We start from the raw sequence: 19,146 nt of genomic DNA, 5'->3' as shown, positions 1-19,146 counted from the left end.
CTGGGTACCTCCAAGTCCTTGCCGGAGCCGGCAAAGCCCCAGCCCCTCCCCTCCAAAGCTGGGGCCTGCCCGAGGCTGTCGCCATGGAGATATGGGTAGCCTGGAGCCCCTCCCCCCAAGCCACGCGTTTCCGCTGCGTTGGAGCCTTCTGATTGGGCGGCGGTCTGGACGCTACCACCAGCCCAGAGCCCGCTAAGGGGTGGGGGCGGGATCTTCGTGAGAACCTTGCCCTGAAAACCTGTGCCTGTGGCCTTTCTAGAGGAGGATGGGTTCTCTTCTCACGCGGGGAGAAAGGCCGAGTCTCAGGTCGGAAGAGTGATCATTGCTTCTCCTACTAGAGCGTATGCTTATGCTTCTCCCTGAGAAAGAAAGGGGGCGGGAAAGTCGGCAGCGCCCCCTCGGGAGCCTATTCGGTCCCCAAAACCTGGAACACCGGAAGTGCTGGCGACGTGTCAGTGCGCCCTATTTTAAACCTTCCCCGCTAGGCCCCCTTTCCTATTCAGCTGTGGGATTCCGGGGCCGCCTGGGCGCTTCCACCTCGCCACTTCCGCATTGAACCGCCGCTTCAACCCAACTCTGCGCGCGCTCCCTCACGTGCCTTGGTGGTTGGGCCAGCTCCTGGGAGTAGCCACGCCTTTTTCCGCGCCTGGCAGGCAATGGGCGGGCGCCTCCCGGCGGGGTGGTGGGTAGTTAATGAGGGCCGGGTGCTGATTGGCTGCAGGGTCGTGGCCGGGGCTGGGAGGTGGGGTAGGTTGTTCCTGAGGTGGGAGGTGGCACCCGTGGCTGAGAAGTAGGCCTGAGAGCGACATGTCTCCGGCGGCTGAGGCACAGCGGCCCGTGGCGCTGTTTTTCTGAGTCCGGGGCGGCCTGGCGGGGCTGAGGACAAGGCTCGGCGGAGGCTGCCCCCCGCTGTGGAGGCCGCCATGCTGGGCGCCCGGGCGGTGGAGGGAGCCGCCGTGGCGCTCCTGCGACTGCTGCTGCTGCTGCTGCTGCTGCCGGCGCTCCGGGGACCGGGGCTCGGCGTGGTGGGCTCGGCTGGGGCCGGGCTGCCCGAGAGCGTGATTTGGGCCGTCAACGCCGGCGGAGAGGCGCATGTGGACGTGCACGGCATCCACTTTCGCAAGGACCCTTTGGAAGGCCGGGTGGGCCGAGGTGAGAGCTCCTCGGCTGAGCCGCCGGATTCCGGGCCTGCCGTGCCCGGCGCAGCGCGCCGAGGGCTGCGGGCCCCGAGCCCCTTCCTCGACCCTGGGGCCACGTCTCTGGAGCGAAGTTTCTCTCTACGGTTTCCTCGGGAACCCGATCAGAGCCCAGAGCCTGGCATTGGCTCGAAGCTACCTAGAGCCGTCGAGGCAGAGAGTTGGCGAGAAGTGATATTTGGACCTCGCATCCTGCATTTCTTAACCCCTCACCTCCACCCAAGCTAGGAGAGTAAAGACGAGGGCGGCCTGTTGCCACTTTGAGGCCTCACGGGTTTTTCGGTTATCGCTGTCCCTGACCCGGAGGTTCTGCTCGCCTTTCAAGTCAGTTTCTGGTATATTCCTGCCGACCCAGAAATGGGCCGCTTTCTTTGCCCTCTCTGCAAGAGCGGGGCTTGATTCTTAGCCAGAATGGAAAGGAGTCTTCGAAGAGGATGGGCCAGGAAAGTTTGATTGTAGCCTCCTCCCCCAACCCCCTTTGGAGCGGGGCATGTGTGTGCATAAAAGTAGAAGCTGCAGGCCCTTTCCAGAGGGCGGTTATGTCGAAACCATACTGCACAGGGGGTGGTGGTGTGTCAGCTGGGTCAGCCAGCGTAAGGTCTGAATATTCCGTCTGCGAGTGCGGAGAACCTACCCTAAGTGGTCCTGAGAGGTGTGATTCCAGCTTATGGGAAAAATGATTTTGACTTAATTGATTGAGCAACAGTAGTTTTGACAGAGCTGCACAGTTCTCAAAGTTAGTGTAAGAACTGCCATGGGAGCTGGTTAAAAATACAAATTCCAGACCTGTAGATTAAACCCAGGTTTCTGCACCCAGGGCTTCTGATGTAGGACATCTGCAGACCACCCTTTGGGAAAATCTGCTCTAGACTCTGTTTCTTCTGTTAGTAGGATTGGAAAACAGGATTAAGAAGGAAGTTCGTCGCTTCATGTGTTGGAAAGAGATTTATGCCGTATGCTGGGTTCAGAGGCTGCCAGATTGGCAATATGCCATCTTCAGAAAAGTAGGAGACAGACTTTCTCACTCTTTTTTCCACAATGCCAGATTTGGCTCTTGCCTTTCCTAAAGGGTTTAACTTAGTTCTTCCAACCAAGTTAATTGCAGTGTCCTGGAGTTTGTTATATTGGGGAGTTTATTGCTTCCATACATGTCACGGTGTTGGGACACAGAGCTGTTTTCTGAAGCACTATGTTTGTCTTCAGTTTAGCTCTGGAATTTATTTAGCCCTGGCATGTAGGTCTCAGTAGCCTGGGTTCAGCTGAGTCAGGGCCCTGGTCTCTAGCAGCTGTAACAGCAGCCAAAGCCAGACTTAATAGCAGGAGGTCATTGCTATCTCCATCCTGGACCCTTCCTCTTTCTTCATGGGTGTGGGCAGGGAGGAAGGAGACCGTTTATGGACTTTGCCTCTAGAGATAGCCATGGTGAGACAGTGTGCAGATGGTTCCTTTCACTTAACAGATACCAGGCTTTACATAGGTTACATTATCCTCTTTGGTCCGTTGTGCAGAGGAGGGAGCTAAGACCACACAGGTTTAGTCCCCAGCTACTCCCCTTATTCAGAAATCGTTGTTTTAATTTGCTGGTGCCGGTGGGTTTGGTTTTTTTTTTTGGTCTGGTCAGCACTCAGCCAGGCTCTCTGTCCTTGGGTTATTGGCTCATGGTCGCAGTTCCTTTGGAAGAGTTTATTGTAGCAGGTAAAAGTATGCGACTTACCAAATTACCAAAGCTCATGTGTACTGGAGTCCTGTCTCAGACAGACCCTGCCACTCCATAAAGAGGTTCCCAGCTCCACTCTGGCGGTCCATTTGGGTATGAATTGTAGCAGTATTAAGGCGTGGATGGAGAGTAGAGGGCGGTCGTTGGCTTGTAGGCTGTTGTAGCTTGGACCAGCCAGTTGCAACATTGCACTTAGAGGGCTCCTGAGAGTAGCATTTTGTTGGCTTTAGGTCTGGGGCTGAGAAGTGATTTATCTTCCTCTCTCAGAAGGCAGCTCTTTAGTTTCTTTCTGTGTGAAGGAGTCAGCACCACCAAGGGTGGCGCAGCGGTTCCCTCTGCCTGCCCTTCTCTGGCACTGTTTGGGTAAGGGTTGCCAGGTATTTGGAGACCCTTGCCTCCTGCAGCTATTTATAGTAATTGCGGTAGGAGCTGTATGTCTGTCTTTCCCACATGCCTGTGATATTGTTTCCAGCACGCGAGGAAAGTCCATTTTTATGTTGAATGAATTCAGGTATTTGTTGCCAAGTTAATCCAGATAGGAGTTTGGCCTGCTTTTGAACTTGCTGTTTCTCTATAGCGTCTTTGTAGTTCAGCATTCTCGTAACCGTGAGTGGGCCAGGGCACCCAGTGGCTTTTGCTTTCAAAGGCACTTCATAATGTTTATTGAATTTCATTTCTGCCTTGAGGATAGCTAGTGCTCATAGAAGATGCTGACAGCCTGGGAAAGGCTTTTTTCAACCTGTGTGCTTCAGCAGATGGAGGTACAACTACCGAGAGTGATTCAGAAGCGCTCCGTGTGGGATTTTGGTGTGCTGTGCATTCCAGGTTCTTTTTAACTTGCTCTTTCTGGGTTCCTCTTGACTCTGTGGTGGAAAAGACCTGGTTATTTGGCTTGAGGGCATTGAACTTGGCTTGGTTTTAGGAGATATTTCCTCTTCATAGAAGGATGCCCGCTAGTCATTTGTATGACCTTGAAGTATTCGCTTTCCCTCTCTTGAGCCTTCAGTTTTCCTTCATAAAACTTGTCATGCTTTTGAAATCAGTGACACGAGTCTGAAAGTTCTCCTGTCCAGAGTAGGTTAAAGTGTCTCTATCTTTTTCTTTGCTCAATGACCTTTTACATGGAATTAAAAGTGGAGCAGAATGTGGCTCTGGAGGGGAAAAAAGCTGGCCAGGGGCCTGAGCCCATCGGATGACTAATTCTGTAGACCTAACGAAGACCCTTTCCTTTTGGCTGGGGAAGGATTTGGCTTTGGGGAGATAAGAGCTTGAAAAGATAGTGTGAGAGAGACACTGCTACCTCTGATTTGCTTAAGACCAAGGGATTTGCTTAGAATTCTCTTCCTATACTGCCACATAAGGGGCAGACTTTGTTTGCAGGCCCTCCTAGAAGCAGTTCACTGGTAGAGAATTTAGGTAGGTGATACCCCATTTTCAAGGTGAGAAAACACCTAGAGAAGACAACTTGTTCCACATCACATAGTAGGTGGCAGAGCCAGGATTCAAATCCAGGCCCCTCTTACCTTCAAACCTGGGCTGAATTTTTCACGTAGCCTGCTGACTCCATTGTCTAGAGCTAAAAAGCTGGGGACATAGTGTGGGCCCTTTGGTCCCCCTCCTTTGGTTAACTATCTGAACCATGTCGTACCAGCTGCAGTGGTGTGCTGCATGTGTACACTGTATTTCAGAGAAACTTAGCTGTGAATGCATAAAGGCTGGGGTGGGGGCGGAGAAAAAGTCCTCCTTGCTATTGTCTCTTTTGGGACTTGGGCAAAACTTTGCCTGTGGCAAATCTCCTTGGAAAGCCACTTGGGAAAATATTTAAAGGTAATTCCAAGATTGTTAAGTAGTTTTTTGCTCACAGGGCTGAGTTTTCATAGCCGTGGGACTGAGAGTGCCACAGATTATATTACCGTCAGTTTCTCACTTTTTCCATGCTGGAAGGGGGGGAAAATGATTCTGTATACATGCACAACCTTTTCTGTGTCTCTGAAAAGCAAATCTAGTGACTGTTGCAAATTTGTAAGGATCACGGTCTTTGAGGAAGAGGGAGATTCTTAGAACTCAGGTGGAAGAGGACTGGCAATCTTTTAATCTTTACAGGTTTGTGGTCTGAGCCTGGAACAGAGCTGGGGCAGTTGGCAGTACATCCTTTGCAGTGCTACTCAGCCCCCACCTTCTTTGATTTCTTGAGGAGAAATAGGAAGAAAAAAATGTCTGGAGACAAAAGTGCAATGAGTTTCCTGTTCATTGTCTCATCGGTCCATCTGATCTCCTGGCTGCCATTCACTTACAGGAACTGTTAACACTTCTGTTTATTTTTCCGAGGGCTTGACCTTAGCCATTGGATCTTTTAGTTACTCTTTTACCTCCCTTAGAGATAAAAGATCCTCTCCCTTGGAGTTTCAGAAGATAAAGCTCCCGGGATGACCGCTCTCAAACGTCACCCAAAGGATCTAGGTGCCAGATGTCTTCAGAGTCACCATGTGAGATTGGAAGATGGTCTTAAAATCTTAATTCCAAGACTTCTCCAAGGAGGAGGAGAGACTAGGCCCATGTACTGAAATCACTGCTAAGTCTGTGGTTTGGAAAGTATCAATAGATTGATGGAGCCCTGGAAAGCATAGCTAGTCATCTCTGGGGCCGGAGTGTGGAATCTTATATTTGAGGAAAGACCTGGGTATGGTTTGTAACGTGGGGGAAAGAAAAACATGTACAGACCCGTCTCCTACTAAGATTGGGGGCAGGCTGAGGGCAACAGAGGTTTTTGGCTCTTCTAATACCCACCCAAGTAAGAACTTTTTAACTATTACTCCACCTTATTCCTTGTCTGTCTGAAACGGGAAAGGTGGCTCCCTCTGGACCTGGGCATCTTAGGCCAGAGGTGCCAATAGGACCGTGGCACATTTTCTTTCCCTGCTAGGGTGGCTCTGGCCCTGTGGAGAGGAGTGCATGGCTTGACTGCTCTGCAGGCACCTCCTTTGTTACCATTTGTTTGTTCAGCGAATCATATTGAGTGCCTACGTATGTGCCAGGGCCTGTGTCAGGTGCTGGGATTATCGTAGGAGCTTGTTTTCCTTTCGGTTTGTCTGGGGAAAAGTTCAAGAGCCTGCGTGAGGTTGAGTTCTATGAGTCTGTGGGAAGTAAGGTGTTTGGACCCAAAGGAAATTAGAGAACATCACATCCTTTTTTTTTTTCTCCGGTACGCGGGCCTCTCACTGTTGTGGCCTCTCCTGTTGCGGAGCACAGGCTCCGCATGCGCGGGCTCAGTGGCCATGGCTCACGGGCCCAGCTGCCCTGCGGCATGTGGGATCTTCCCGGACCAGGGCACGAACCCGTGTCCCCTGCATCGGCAGGCGGACACTCTCAACCACTGCGCCACCAGGGAAGCCCATCACATCCTTTTTTTAATGAACATATTTCTTTTGACCATCCTTGGAACTTTTTGAATGAAATAATTATAAAAAGCAGCCAAAGCTGGTATCTTAATTTGTAGTAAAGACAATGAAGAATGACTTTCCTAACAGATATCCTGTTTTTTATTTAGACTGAGCTTTTCTGAATGAGAAAAAAACAACATTCTTTGAACTTAATTGTCTTGCGGTGTTCCTGGCCATCCCCCTGGTTTTATGAGGTTTCTCTGAAGTTCTCCCTCACCAGGGAGCCCAGCAGCTGTAGCATAGTGCTTTGTTCTAGTAATGAGTTAGACTTGTTCCCTTCCCATCACTCTGGATATAGTTGGGGAAAAGTCATTTTCACATGCTTTCAAAAAGTTCCGCTGTGAGGGTTATGGGAGCTTCTTGGGGTGATTAGTGCTTGGTTTCTTTCATTTTACTCTTCCTTGGTAACGGGTTATCTGATTCTTGCCTTTGTGGCTGGTCTCTTGAGAGCCAGGTGCAATGGAGGTGGCCCCTTCCACGGGGAGGGTTATTAGCATTGCTCTGGAAATGCCTCTGGTGGTTCTGGGGTCTCCACTCTTCTTTTGTGTTCTGCCTCTGACATGGTTTCTCTTTGTCTTTTGTGCCCAGCCTCTGACTATGGCATGAAACTGCCAATTCTGCGTTCCAACCCCGAAGACCAGATCCTGTATCAAACAGAGCGGTACAATGAGGAGACCTTTGGCTACGAAGTGCCCATCAAGGAGGAGGGGGACTATGTACTGGTGTTGAAATTTGCCGAGGTCTACTTTGCACAGTCCCAGCAGAAGGTGAGGCCTGGTCAGGCCCCTGCTTGACCAGTGGGATGTTACCACTTTCGGATAGCCCTCTGCTAAGGGCCAGAGAGTGTGAGACGTGTTCCCAGAAGGGAGGAACAGATGAGCTTTGAGGAAAAGCTGGATTTTTTTTTTTTTTTTTAAAGGCTGTACCATGCGGCCTGCAGGGTCTCAGTTCTGTGACCAGGGATCAAACCCAGGCCATGGCAGTGAAAGCCCAGGATCCTAACCACTAGGCAGCCAGGGAACTCCCAAAGCTGGATTCCTTTTGCCCAGCTGTGTCCCATTACGACACGACTGAACTTGCCTTGGGATTGGTGACAGAAGGCTACGCCAGAATCCTAGTTCTTGGCCACTAATCCTCTTAAGGCCCTCCTGGTTATAGCCTCTCCCTTCTTGGTTGTCAGCACCTTCTTGTTTTTAGCCCTGTTCTTTTCCTGTCCCTTCCTCTGAATTTCCTTCTTTCCATGTTGAGCTTTTTGTTTGTATTCTTTGTTCCCTACGGCCAGTGTGCGACCTTGACAGTGAAGGAACATGGCTTTGATTTAGCTCAGGTAAAGGACTCTAGCCACCCTGGAGTATATCCAGTCCTGTCATTCCTTGAATTACTTTTGAACTTGAAGCCCAGGCAGGTACCTCATGTCCAACTGGGGAAGGGGTGTGAAGCGGGTGGTTTTGACATTGTCTCCTTTTCTCATCTTGGCAGGTATTTGATGTGCGATTGAATGGCCATGTTGTGGTGAAGGACTTGGATATCTTCGATCGCGTTGGACACAGTACAGCTCATGATGAAATCATCCCGATGAGCATCAGAAAGGGGAAGCTGAGTGTCCAGGGGGAGGTGTCCACCTTCACAGGGAAACTCTACATCGAGTTTGTCAAGGTAACGCTCCTACTCTGCCCTCACAGCTGAGGATGAGCTCAAAAGAATGGGTGCAGGGGGGATGTTTGCTGCTGTGTGGGGTTGACCGCTGTTTCCCATTTCCTAGGGATACTATGACAATCCCAAAGTCTGTGCACTCTACATCATGGCTGGGACAGTGGACGGTAAGTTGTGTTTCTGATCTGTTTTTTGACGTGGTCTGAAGGATATGATTGAGGAAGCCCTTGGGGGGATGGTTTAGCTGATCGCTGTTTTGAAAACACTAATACTTAAAGCCAGATTGTGGGGAACCCAGAGTCCGGTGGCCGGGGGTGAAGTGTAGCATGGTGCTAGCCGTAAGCTTCTGAGTAAGATCTGTGTTCATATCTTGCTGCCGCCAATTAATCAGCGGATTGGTTTTGGACAAAATCCTTTAACCCTACTATAAATTGGGATTAATAATGTTACCCATGGTGTGCCCTGAGCCTTGTAGTCATTTGGAATTGCCTAAAACTCATCCTTATTCTGTTTCTTTGACATCTGTGTCCTGGGGGCAGAAAGAAGAAAAAGGCAGAAGGAAGGGTCCTTGAGTGTTTTGGTGTGCTCCAAGAGAGTGCAGCATTGCTGGGCTGCACTGAGCAAAACTTCATCTATTAATGTCTCCCTGTCCTTGGGATCCAGCCTGAGAGTACATCTCTTTCTCAGGGTTGAGGGTCGTGGCTGCCAGCTTTCCCAGGCTGATTTTTGCAGAGAAAGTTTCTGTCTTAGTGACTTTTCTCCCCCATCCCACCTCTGTACCTTTCCCCACCTCATCCTGGAAGCACCGAGGCTCGCATCCTTTTTTTTTTTTTTTCCGCATCCTATTGTTTTGACATCCCAGAGGATGTCTTGCCACCAAACTGATTTGTAGCCAGAGTCCCTCAGGAGGGGACAGAAAACAGAGGGGTAGTGTGTGCTGAGAACCCACAACTCTGTGGATCAGCTTTTCCTTGATTGCTGTGTGAATCAAAAGGGAATGTGGGATTGTAGGAGGGAGGAGGAGAGGTTTGAAAAGGTTAATCTTTGGGTGTCGGGTCATTGTCCTTGTCCAGTCTGGTTCTTTCTGGGCTCTGAAGAAGTAGGACAGGAAGGGGAGATAGTGAACCTCTCCGTGCTCAGGGCTTTTACTACGTTTTAGTTAAATCTAAAGAAGACAAATGTTTGCGCAGCAATCTGCTCTTCTCTAGGCTGGGAACTGTTTCTGCTCCTTCCTGTGGATCCTGCTTAGGTCACAGGGTCTCTTTACTGTGGCTCATTCACTGCCCTTTAAGGGCCTCACGTAAATGCCATGGGTCCTACTTAAAAAGTGTTCTTCTTCTTGTGTCAGATGTACCAAAGCTGCAGCCTCATCCAGGACTGGAGAAGAAAGAAGAGGAGGAGGAGGAGGAAGAATACGATGAAGGGTCTAATCTCAAAAGACAGACCAATAAGAACCGGGTGCAGTCGGGCCCCCGCACGCCCAACCCCTATGCCTCGGACAACAGCAGCCTCATGTTTCCCATCCTGGTGGCCTTCGGAGTCTTCATTCCAACCCTCTTCTGCCTCTGCCGATTGTGAGAACAAATCACCATCCTGAACAGGTGGAGGGGTGTGGGAAAGAAACCAAACATGTTGGTTTGGGTTTCTGTATTTTTTACAGTGATTAACAAAAACAAACAAATGAAACACACACACACACACACACACACACACACACACACACACACACACACAAAATTAAAGGAGATGAAAAGAGGCGGAGTGAGTAGAGAGCAGCCCTCATCCACCACCTGGTCCTAGACCTGCTCCAGTCCTAGTTCTCTCTTTGTGGTGGCCCCCAGCCGTCTCTTTCCTCTCCAGGGTACAGAGGGTAAACTGGATCCTACCTGGTCCAGGGTGTTCGTCCGTAAACACAGTGGAAAGGACTCTGAACTCAGAGCAGACACGGTTCCTTTTTTTAGGTTAGAAATTAACAGCAGGGAAATGTCATCTTCTTACCTGAGAAGACTAGCGCTGGGAGTTGGGTATGTTCTGAAGTTATGTCCAGATAAGTTTTCAGATGTCCTGGGATTCAAAGTGTGTGTGTGTGTGTGTGTGTGTGTGTGTGTGTGTGTGTGTGTGTGAGAGAAGGTGTACAATTTGTATGATAAAGATGAAAACGGAAGGGAGATTAAAAAGAAGAAAGAAAAGTAGATACTTCCTTACTTGGAAGCCTTTCTGGTTTTAGCCCAATGATGGTTCCACCTTAAGTGTTTGAGCTTTGTCATTGCTTGTCTCCCTGACATGTGCCAGTTAGAGAACTGTCTGGTATCCGAGACGATTAGTTTATATCAGGTCCTCAAGTTGCCTCTGACTTCTTACCACAAACGAATCATTTTGATTTCAGTGCCTGTTGGGGACTTGATTTCCTCTCTCTCTCTCTTTTTTTCTGAACCTGGCTCATTTGAAATCTCTCTCTCAACCATCCCGCTAAGTTATTGCCAAGAAGGGAAGGAGACATAGGGATTTGGGGTTCCCTCTGCTTGAATGTCTTATCCTCTACCACCTCACCTTACTGGTACCTCCCTCCCTGGATCTCTGAGCCAGCAGCCAGGAGGACCTGACCCAGCAGTTCTTTTATTGGCCCCTTTGTAGGGTCTTGCTGCCAGGGGACAGGGATGCTTTCCAGCCTGCAGCAACAGAACACTTGACCTTAAAAGTCTCTTCTGGTCTTTGGATCAGAAAAGGCTTATGTTAGCGTAACTTAAGAGCAACCTCGGAGACTTGAGCCCTACTAAGTGACTGACCACTGTTGAGAGTATCTAGTACCTGATGTTCATTTATTTCCACATCCTTCCATGTCACGGTTCAACCAGTTTTGGTTTAAGTCTAGAGCTGCCCCAAGGAGCTAGACTGATTGTCTGTATCTGGCCCAGTGACGCCTCTCACTGACCTTAATAGCGTGCCCTTTTTGTCCTTTCATTTCCTTGTCCAAGTCTCAGCCAGGTTCTTGATGTGACGGGGCTGAAAGATTGCCAGTCAGCCATAGTCCTGGCAGCTCTGAAGCCACCCTTAGCCTCTAAGTGTTTGCCTTGAATTCCACGGGAAAATTTCTGCAGGAAGTGAGGCTTCCTTGTTCCTCTCCTTTCTGGTCCCTGTCATCCTTTTCCCAGTTAGGGGAGCAATGAGGGAGGACCCAGCCAAGCTACAAGGAATTTTGTGGATGGAAAGCCACAGGATTAGCTTATGCTTGGGCTGGAGCAGCATAGAATCTCAGGCCAGGCTCATCCTTTTACAATGCGTTTAATTTTGAGTTTGTCTCTTTGGATATGTTTTCCAAGAGCTCCATATATTTGAACTGCTCATTATGTGACAAAGTAAGTAGCCCTTGGGCTCATGTCCTGGGTTTTGGTTCTTAATGAGTTACTCCAAGTCAGCATTTAGTCCTTTGAGAGTCGTAGCCCTTTATTTCAGCTGTGACTTAGGCCTCGATACTTGGGTACTGAGTCAGGCAGCTGGACAGCTGCGGCCTGAAGCTATAATCAGAGGAACACTTCTGGAGTGCTTCATGAAGCTCCTGCGTTATAGGATGATGTCCTGAAGCCTTGGTCCTGGGACCACCTGCCTGGGGCAGTGGACATCCTGACTATTAATTGGGCTTCTGACAGGGGCTTCGAGTCCCATTCCGTCACAGCTCTCCAAAGCCGTAGGCTACTGCCAGTAGAGTAAACAGGATGCGGGAGGACTTGCTGCCTCCATTTTGCCTTGTTCATTAGTTTGCCTGGGTCTCTCTGAGGAAGGAGGGCTCCCCGCCTCCTCACCTCAACCCTTCCCTTCGGTGACTCAGAGTCTCAGAAGGAAACCCTGGTTCCTGGGGCCATTTCCTAACGGTACTGTAAGCCAAGCAGCTTTGCTTCTGCCTCTGTTTCCAAGCCCACCCTTTCCCCCTGAGCTCAGGGATAGGGACGGGCACTTTCCTCTTTGGTTGTGCCTGAAAGGAAGGAACATCTTTCTGTGGCTCACAAAAACTAAAGGGGAAGTGAGGAAACAGGAAGAAGTATGGGGAGGGGGCCGGGGTAGAGTCCCCTGGAGCCAAGCACACCCAGATCACAGAGCTGCCCAGGGCTGGTTACGGTTGGCTTGTGATGCTGAACTTGAAAGTTTTTGTTTTTTTTTTTTGGCTGTTTCAAGATGATATAGGTACATGAAGTTTGGGTTAAAGGGGTGGGGATGGGGTACTCTTTATTTTTGTATTGTGTATGTCAAGAATCACTCTGTTGTTCATCTTTTGCTTTTTGCACTGTTTGTCCCCACGTCTGTATCCTGAGCTGGTGCTAGGGGCTGAGAGGCTGCGCTGTAGGGGAGTCTGGGTGGGGTTGGGGAGGTGAGAAGTCACGCCCATTAGGCATGGGGAAGGAGAGGCCTGGGCTCTTCTACTGGATCCATGCTTGTCCTAGGGTTTTAGATCTTCCTGAGCCCAGCTGGCCAAAGCCAAGAGCAGATAGCCAAGGTGAAACTCTTGTTGCCAGAAGTGTGGCTTGGGTTCAGTTTCCGGGTGGACTGGGCAAAGATGTCTGAGGGAGGTGGGCTGAGAGTCTGCAGTGTAGCCCTGATTTGGGTCAGGGACCAACTGGCCTCTAAACAGACTTTTTGGGGGCTTCACTCATTGCTGACGGGAACATCATGCCAGGAAACAATCTTTGGGACCCATGTCCCCTAAACCAGATACATTTTTCTAAAAAAGCCTCCACTATTGAGGAGAAGCTGCTCAGTGTTTACCTTGCATTCTGGTGACTTGAAAGGTGGTTCTCTTTGTGTCAGTGGTGTCAGATTGCAGGAGGACCACAGGGCCTGCAGGCCCACCTGTTGGTTTGAGAGTGTGATCTTGTTTTCTTGTTCCCACTGTTTGCCTAAGAGATACTGGCCTGAAATTGGAGGATCACAGTAGAGGTCACTTAGGCTTGGAAGAGATGGGGTGAAGTTTGAGTTAAGTTTACCACCCCCTTTCTTTGCCTGGGAACTGTTTAATCCAGTTTTAGAATTGTGATTTGACTTCTTTTCTTTTTGGAGAAGCTTCTGTTTTAAGGAATTTCTCTTCCTCCATATCCTGCCTCTGCCCTCTCCTGGGAAGGCCTGGCCATGGCTTCTAAAATCTCAGTTGAACTTCAGAAAACAGCAGCAGTATTTTCCCTTTCCTAGCACTTATATTCCTTTCCCTAGAAATTGGCTCACCTTGGGAAGCACAGGGGGAGAATCAGCAGGTTCTTGACCCTCCCAGGGGATTGGGGAAGGACCCACCCGGTCAGCACAGTGCCTTGTCCTCTCCTGCTCTGAGCCAGGGTGGGCGTTCCCTCTAGATTCAGGTCTGGGCAGGGGGTCTCACAGTCCCTTCCTCCCCCTCCCCTTTGCTGTCTGGCTCTGACCTAATTCAGGTGTCTTCTTGCCTCGAGGAGCCTTAATGGCATCAAGTGGCAACATTAATACTGTCCTCCATGCCTCTCCAAAAGGACCTAGAAGAGCAGGTGAGCTTTCCAGAGTGAGAGACGAATAGATGCTTCTGTTTTCAAAAAACAAGTTGGGGAGGGAGGGTAAGCTTTGGACCTCCATCCACTGTGGCCCCTGGGGAAGGAGCCTGGGGCGAGGCTAAGTGATGGTGCAGAAGCAGAACCAGAAACACCCAGGATCAGTTCAGAAACCAGAGAAGAAATCTGCTTTTCTTCTATGGGAAGATGTAATTAGGGATCAAATGCTCTAAGAAAATTGCAAAGAAGCCTTCATGTTCAAGCTTAGGAGAGATCAAAGTAATTTTTCCCTTTCAGTCTGAGCTAGGACTCTCTGTATTTATATCTCTCCTGGGGCAAGAGGGCTAGATTTCCTCATTTTGTTACAAGACTAGGTTGGCACCAGTGGGTCCGCTTCCCAGCGAGGGCGGTTTCTTCCCTGTACATGGGTGGCTTGCTGCCGCTGGTTTGTCCTTGCCCAGCTGCATTTGGCAAGCTGGCTGTAGGCTGCCAAATCATTTGGATAAGGGCAGATGATTTGGGGCCTGGCTGGGTTGGCAGGAAAAGAGCAGGATGGATCTCTTGGGACGGGTTCCCCCCTCCCCACCCCCCAGGAGTATAAAAACAAGGAGCCAGGATTGTGCTGGCAGCCTGGGAAACAGTAGTGCCTGCTGGAGTTGGCACAGAGGGCCCTGGCACCTCTCGCATCCAGGCAGTCTTGTGAGAGGGGAGCACGTAGCACCAGGAAAAGCAGAACTCCATTCTCACCTCTATTCTGAGCTTCGGGGCTTTATTTCAGTACGAGGAAAAACAACAACAATCTGAAGTGCGCTTTCCGTCCTTTCAAAGGACAACTGTCGGGAAAGGAGGGCTGAGTTGCCAGGTGGGACGGGAGAGTTGGCAGGGAGAGGCATTATGGCAGAACCAGGAATGAGACATCCTTGACTCCTGTCTTCCCTGGTGTGTCATGATCCAGGGAATGAAGAGAAATTTGACCCTGGATTAGTTCCCTCCTTGGATTTTCCTTCCACCAAATTCTCCCACGCTTGGACCAGCTGCCCATTCAGAGCTCAGGGCAGCCTCTTCAACCACTACTGGCCTAACCTGGCTCGTCAGGAAACCAACCCCACCCCTCTAGATCCGGCCTGGCTGCTCTATTCTGTACCCAAGTACTGGACGATAGTGTCAAGTTCTTAGTAGCCCCTGTAGCTCCAACTCTAGATTCCCATCCTCTCCCTGCAGAGGCCAAACCTACTCTCTGTCTGTAGCCACAACACGCATTTCCAGCGACACAGTGAGATGTGATTGAGGGGCTTTGAACCTGGCTGGCCCGGGAAAGCTGTAGGGGTGGATAGAGCTCTTTCCTTCTGGGCTGTCTCCATCTGTCCCTACCCCTTCCATGCCCCACCCTACTCCCACCAAAAAGTAAAAAAATCAGGATGTTTTTCACTGTCCATTGCTTTGTGTTTTAATAAACAATTTGCAGTGACACTCTGTGTTGGGATTGAGTTTGAACTTGATTGCAAAGAAGTGACGTGATGGGGTGGGAAGAGGGAAACCCAGGGGTTCTCTTGGCTGCTAAGGGTTCTTCCGTGATGAGTCTGGGAGCTTTCTTTTCTTTTCACCAGGATGTTTGGTTAAGGGAACGGAGTTTTGTTAAATGCTGCCTGGCCATTTCAACCAGCAGCTCATTCAAGGAAAAATAAACAGTTGTTATGTTTCCACTTTCACTGGAACACCAGGCCATGACACTTTCACTTCCAAGGCACACTGAGCCTGCTGCCTCCCCTCCCGTTTTCCCCTCAGCTTCCACAATAGCCTGTGGACAGACTAAGCCATGGGATGGTTTTCTCTGCTTTTTCCTTTTCTGATGTGTTGTCAGTGTTGACAAGGGAAGGGGCAGAAAGAGCAGGAAGGATTTTTTTTTCCCCTATAATTTATCCATCATGTTTTATAGCTGAGGAACATGAAGCTCAAAAAACTTTAGTAATTTACCCCAGGCTAGTCAGTAAATGATCAAGCCAGGATTCAAACCCAGTCTATTTGTCTGCAAAGCCCATGATCTTTCTAAGGCTATAAGAATAATAATTACAGATATCTTTTATTGAGCCTTTGAAATGGGCCAGGCACAAGGCCAAGCAGTTTTACAGATGTTATCTCTGTTTAATCTTCAACCAACCAGCTGGTACTTTTAAGAGGTGAGGTGACTTGCCGAAGACCACACAGCCAGCAAAAGGCAGAACTGAGGTTTTACACCAGGACTCTTGCTCTTAATCATTATTCTCTGCAGCCTTCCACTCCCCGCCTGATGCCATGTGCTGTGTTTCTCCAAGCAGGAATGGAGGCTGCTGGTTTGGGGAATGGGAGGGAGAGCTTGGCCTACCTCCCTCAGTTATCCCTTGAAGGGCAGAATTCAGTGCTCAGCTCTAAGAATGAAGCCTGTGTGGATGGAGTCTGTTCTCAGGGCCCAAATAAGCCAGGAGGCCCACAGAGCCTCATTCTTAGCTTGAACCCACCCATAACTGGAGTTCTTTACTAATTTAGACTTGGCTGTTACTATTTCAAGTAGCTTCGCATGAGCTGCCAAATGGGGAAGAGACCTGAAGAAGCCCTGCTCTAGGGACTCGCAGGGAGGGAAACTGTCTGACAGAAGATCTTGGGCCAAGTGGGGGGGGTTGGGTTAAACCACTCTTGGGTCCAGATCCTTTTTTTTTTTTTTTTTTTTTTGGGTCCAGATCTTAATCTCACTAAGGAAATCAGGCTCCCGGTTGGCTGGAGCCGGTGTGTCGGACCTTTCTCCATACTTAGTACCCCATGCCCCTCCACCCCCCATAGAGGAAGAGAGATGAGTTTTTCCAACATTTACTGGAAAGCCTGTTGCCATAGCAATGGTGAGGAGTCAACAGAGGTGAACAGAGGTGAAGCACAGAGGTGTGGAGTGGGCAGGCCTCTGCTCTCTAGCAACCTGAGATGGTAGGCACCTCACCGCGGTACTCTGGCCCAAGAGTCTTAGTTTTGTTTGTTGCTAACCACTTATATTAGTGAAAAATAACCCCACTTAGTTTTTGGCTGGGGCCTTGTCCTAAGACTTCCTCTCCTGGGTTTTCTTACGGCTTCTACTTGACTCCGTCTGTTGCTTCCTCAAGCCTTGGTCCCCAGCTCATTTCCTCTCTGCTCTGACTTGACTGTTCTTTTTGGTCACCGCACTTTTCAATCCAGCTCCATGGCTTCTCCCTGCCCAGGGTGCCTGCCCTCAGCAGAGGGGTCCTGGAGAAAGAGGCCACTTAAATGTATTGTCATAGCGACCATTCATGAAACACTCTCCCTGGCGCCAGCAGAGTGCTTTTCGTTGCTGTTTTCATCTCCTTTTTTAAAAATTTATTTTATTTATTTATTTTTGGCTGTGTTGGGTCTTCGTTGCTGCGCACAGGCTTTCCATAGTTGTGGCGAGCAGGGGCTACTCTTCATTGCGGTGTGTGGGCTTCTCATTGCATTGGCTTCTCTTGTTGCAGAGCACGGGCTCTAGCTGCGTGTGCTTCAGTAGTTGTGACACACGGTCTCAGTAGTTGTGGCTCGTGGGCTCTAGAGCACAGGCTCAGTAGTTGTGGCGTACAGGCTTAGTTGCTCCACGGCATGTGGGATCTTCCTGGACCAGGACTCGCCACCAGGGAAGCCCTCATCTCCTCTTTACAACCCTAGGAAAGACCCGTGACTAGGCTGACTTATAAATAAGAAAACTTAGGCTCACAGGGCATAAATGACCTGCCCAAAGTCACATAACTGGTAGGTGGCAGAGTGAGGACTGGAACTTAGCTCTGTCTAACCGCAAAGCCTGTGCTCTTAACGTCATGATGTACTACTTTTAAGAAGGAACCTTTTGAATGTAGATAACTGAAGAAGCTGGGTGTTGGTTACGTGGAGGTTTATTATATTATTCTTTCTCTAAAAAGAAAGTAGCCTTTTAAGACTTAGTGATACAAAGTGCGTAAGTACATTTTAAAAATCGGGGGACTTCCCTGGTGGCACAGTGGTTAAGAATCCGCCTGCCAATGCAGGGGACACGGGTTCAAGCCCTGGTCCAGCAAGATCCCACATGCCACGGAGCAACTAAGCCCGTGTGCCACAACTTCTAAGCTGCGCTCTAGAGCCCATGAGCCACAACTACTGAGCCTGCGTGCTACAACTACTGCAGTCCACGCACCTAGAGCCTATGCTCCGCAACAAGAGAAGCCACCGCAATGAGAAGCCTGCGCACTACAATGAAGAGTAGCCCCTGCTCACTGCAACTAGAGAAAGCCCGCACGCAGCAACGAAGACTCAACACAGCCAAAAACAAACAGATAAATAAATAAATAAAATATTAAAAAAAATTTATATGGGGTGCAGAATGTGAAAACTCATCTTTCTTAGTCCTACCTCTTTAATCCCTAGAGGATATACAGGTGTATTATCTTTGGTGTATATCTTTCATTTTATATGTATTTTTATATATTTATATGTACGTACACACATATTTACATAATATATTTGCACATGTGCAAGTGTGCCTTTAGAATTCCATTAAGGAATTACTGAATCAAACAGTATATGCACGGGACTTTCCTGGCAGTCTAGTGGTTAAGACTGCGCTTCCACTGCAGCGGACTCGGGTTCAATCCCTGGTCAGGGAACTAAGATCCCACATGCTGCGCAGCGCGGCCAAAAACAAAACAAAACAAAAAACGGTATATGCACTTAAAATTTTGAAAGTTCTGCCCTCAGCAAGGCTATGTGAATTTCCACCCACCAGTCTTGTGCTGTACGACTTTGGAATATGCCATGAATCCTTTTCGGAAACAGGTGGGATATAAATAATAAATTAATGCTTTTAAAGAACAGCCCTCAGCCAGGGAGAGAAGTGACTTGGGTACTATGGAAATCACTAGCTCTGTTTCCCAGACCACAAGGCCTGCCTGCAGTCCCAGCCACGACTTGCTGATTCGGTGGATGCCATCTTTAGGGAAGCAGCAGGAAGGAGGACTGAACTTCCCTGGCTCGGCAGAAAAAAGCCCTCTGATGTCCTGCTTACCTTGGCCTCATCAGCTCTGGGCCCCACCTGCCTGGCCTGATTTGAGGCAGACTGCCTGGCAACTCTGGGACTGCTCTGGAAAACAGCCACTGTCACACCTCTTACAGTGAGGAAAATAACCAGCTTAAGGAGAGGGACTTGAAGAGCACCAAGCTGCGGTGAAAGGGAGGCCAGCCTTTCCACTCCAGTCTTCCCACGTCTGGCCCAAGGAGACATTGGGGTTGCTATTTAATGCAGTCAATCTCTATTTTTCTTTTTCCACCCAACAGGGAATTAGTATATGTACTTTTCAGAAAACTTTTTTTTTTAAAGAGCCTTTTGACATACCTTAGAAAGATTTGGTGAGGAGAGACAGAGGCAGATTGGAGGTTATAGCCCTAATTTTTCCTACTGCCTCTTAAAAAGGAATATTTAAGGATTTTTTCCTTTCTTTCTGTGTGTTTTCTATTCTCCTAAAGACATAATCTTTTGCTTTTTAACCACAGTTTATAGGTAGTGATCAGAGAGAGTACAGGCCTCAACTCCCTTATATGGCAGTATTTATTTAAAAATTTTTGAGCAGAAAAAAGTGATCAAGTTTGAGGTGGCTTTT

The 19,146-nt window shown here is 49.1% G+C and overlaps 1 protein-coding gene across 3 annotated transcripts; it reads left to right on the top strand.

The window, feature by feature from the left end:
* Positions 1 to 170: 170 nt before the first annotated feature.
* Positions 171 to 14,977, top strand: MLEC (malectin). Of its 3 annotated transcripts, none has more exons than XM_067700559.1 (5): positions 171 to 306; positions 6,942 to 7,120; positions 7,833 to 8,009; positions 8,116 to 8,173; positions 9,355 to 14,977. In XM_067700559.1, the coding sequence occupies exons 2-5, from the start codon at positions 6,956 to 6,958 to the stop codon at positions 9,582 to 9,584; spliced, it is 630 nt and encodes a 209-aa protein (XP_067556660.1). In that variant the 5' UTR covers positions 171 to 306; positions 6,942 to 6,955; the 3' UTR covers positions 9,585 to 14,977. The 3 variants fall into 3 exon arrangements, with proteins under 3 accessions (XP_067556660.1, XP_067556661.1, XP_067556659.1); XM_067700558.1 differs by lacking the exon at positions 171 to 306 and adding an exon at positions 353 to 1,152; XM_067700560.1 differs by lacking the exons at positions 171 to 306; positions 7,833 to 8,009; positions 8,116 to 8,173 and adding an exon at positions 331 to 1,152.
* Positions 14,978 to 19,146: the final 4,169 nt, after the last annotated feature.

This window comes from Pseudorca crassidens, chromosome 12, assembly GCF_039906515.1.
Source record: "Pseudorca crassidens isolate mPseCra1 chromosome 12, mPseCra1.hap1, whole genome shotgun sequence".
Classification (NCBI taxonomy): Eukaryota; Metazoa; Chordata; class Mammalia; order Artiodactyla; family Delphinidae; genus Pseudorca; species Pseudorca crassidens.
Note: the sequence above shows the minus strand (reverse complement) of the source record. Positions and strands in the feature narration are given on the sequence as shown.

Bases quoted from the DNA above. Each gene is read 5' to 3' on its own strand.
- MLEC (XM_067700558.1), top strand. From the start codon at position 924: ATGCTGGGCGCCCGGGCGGTGGAGGGAGCCGCCGTGGCGCTCCTGCGA. The intron at 1,153-6,941 runs GTGAGAGCTCCT...TTTTGTGCCCAG, and splicing joins GGAAGGCCGGGTGGGCCGAG to CCTCTGACTATGGCATGAAA. The intron at 8,010-8,115 runs GTAACGCTCCTA...CCCATTTCCTAG, and splicing joins TCTACATCGAGTTTGTCAAG to GGATACTATGACAATCCCAA.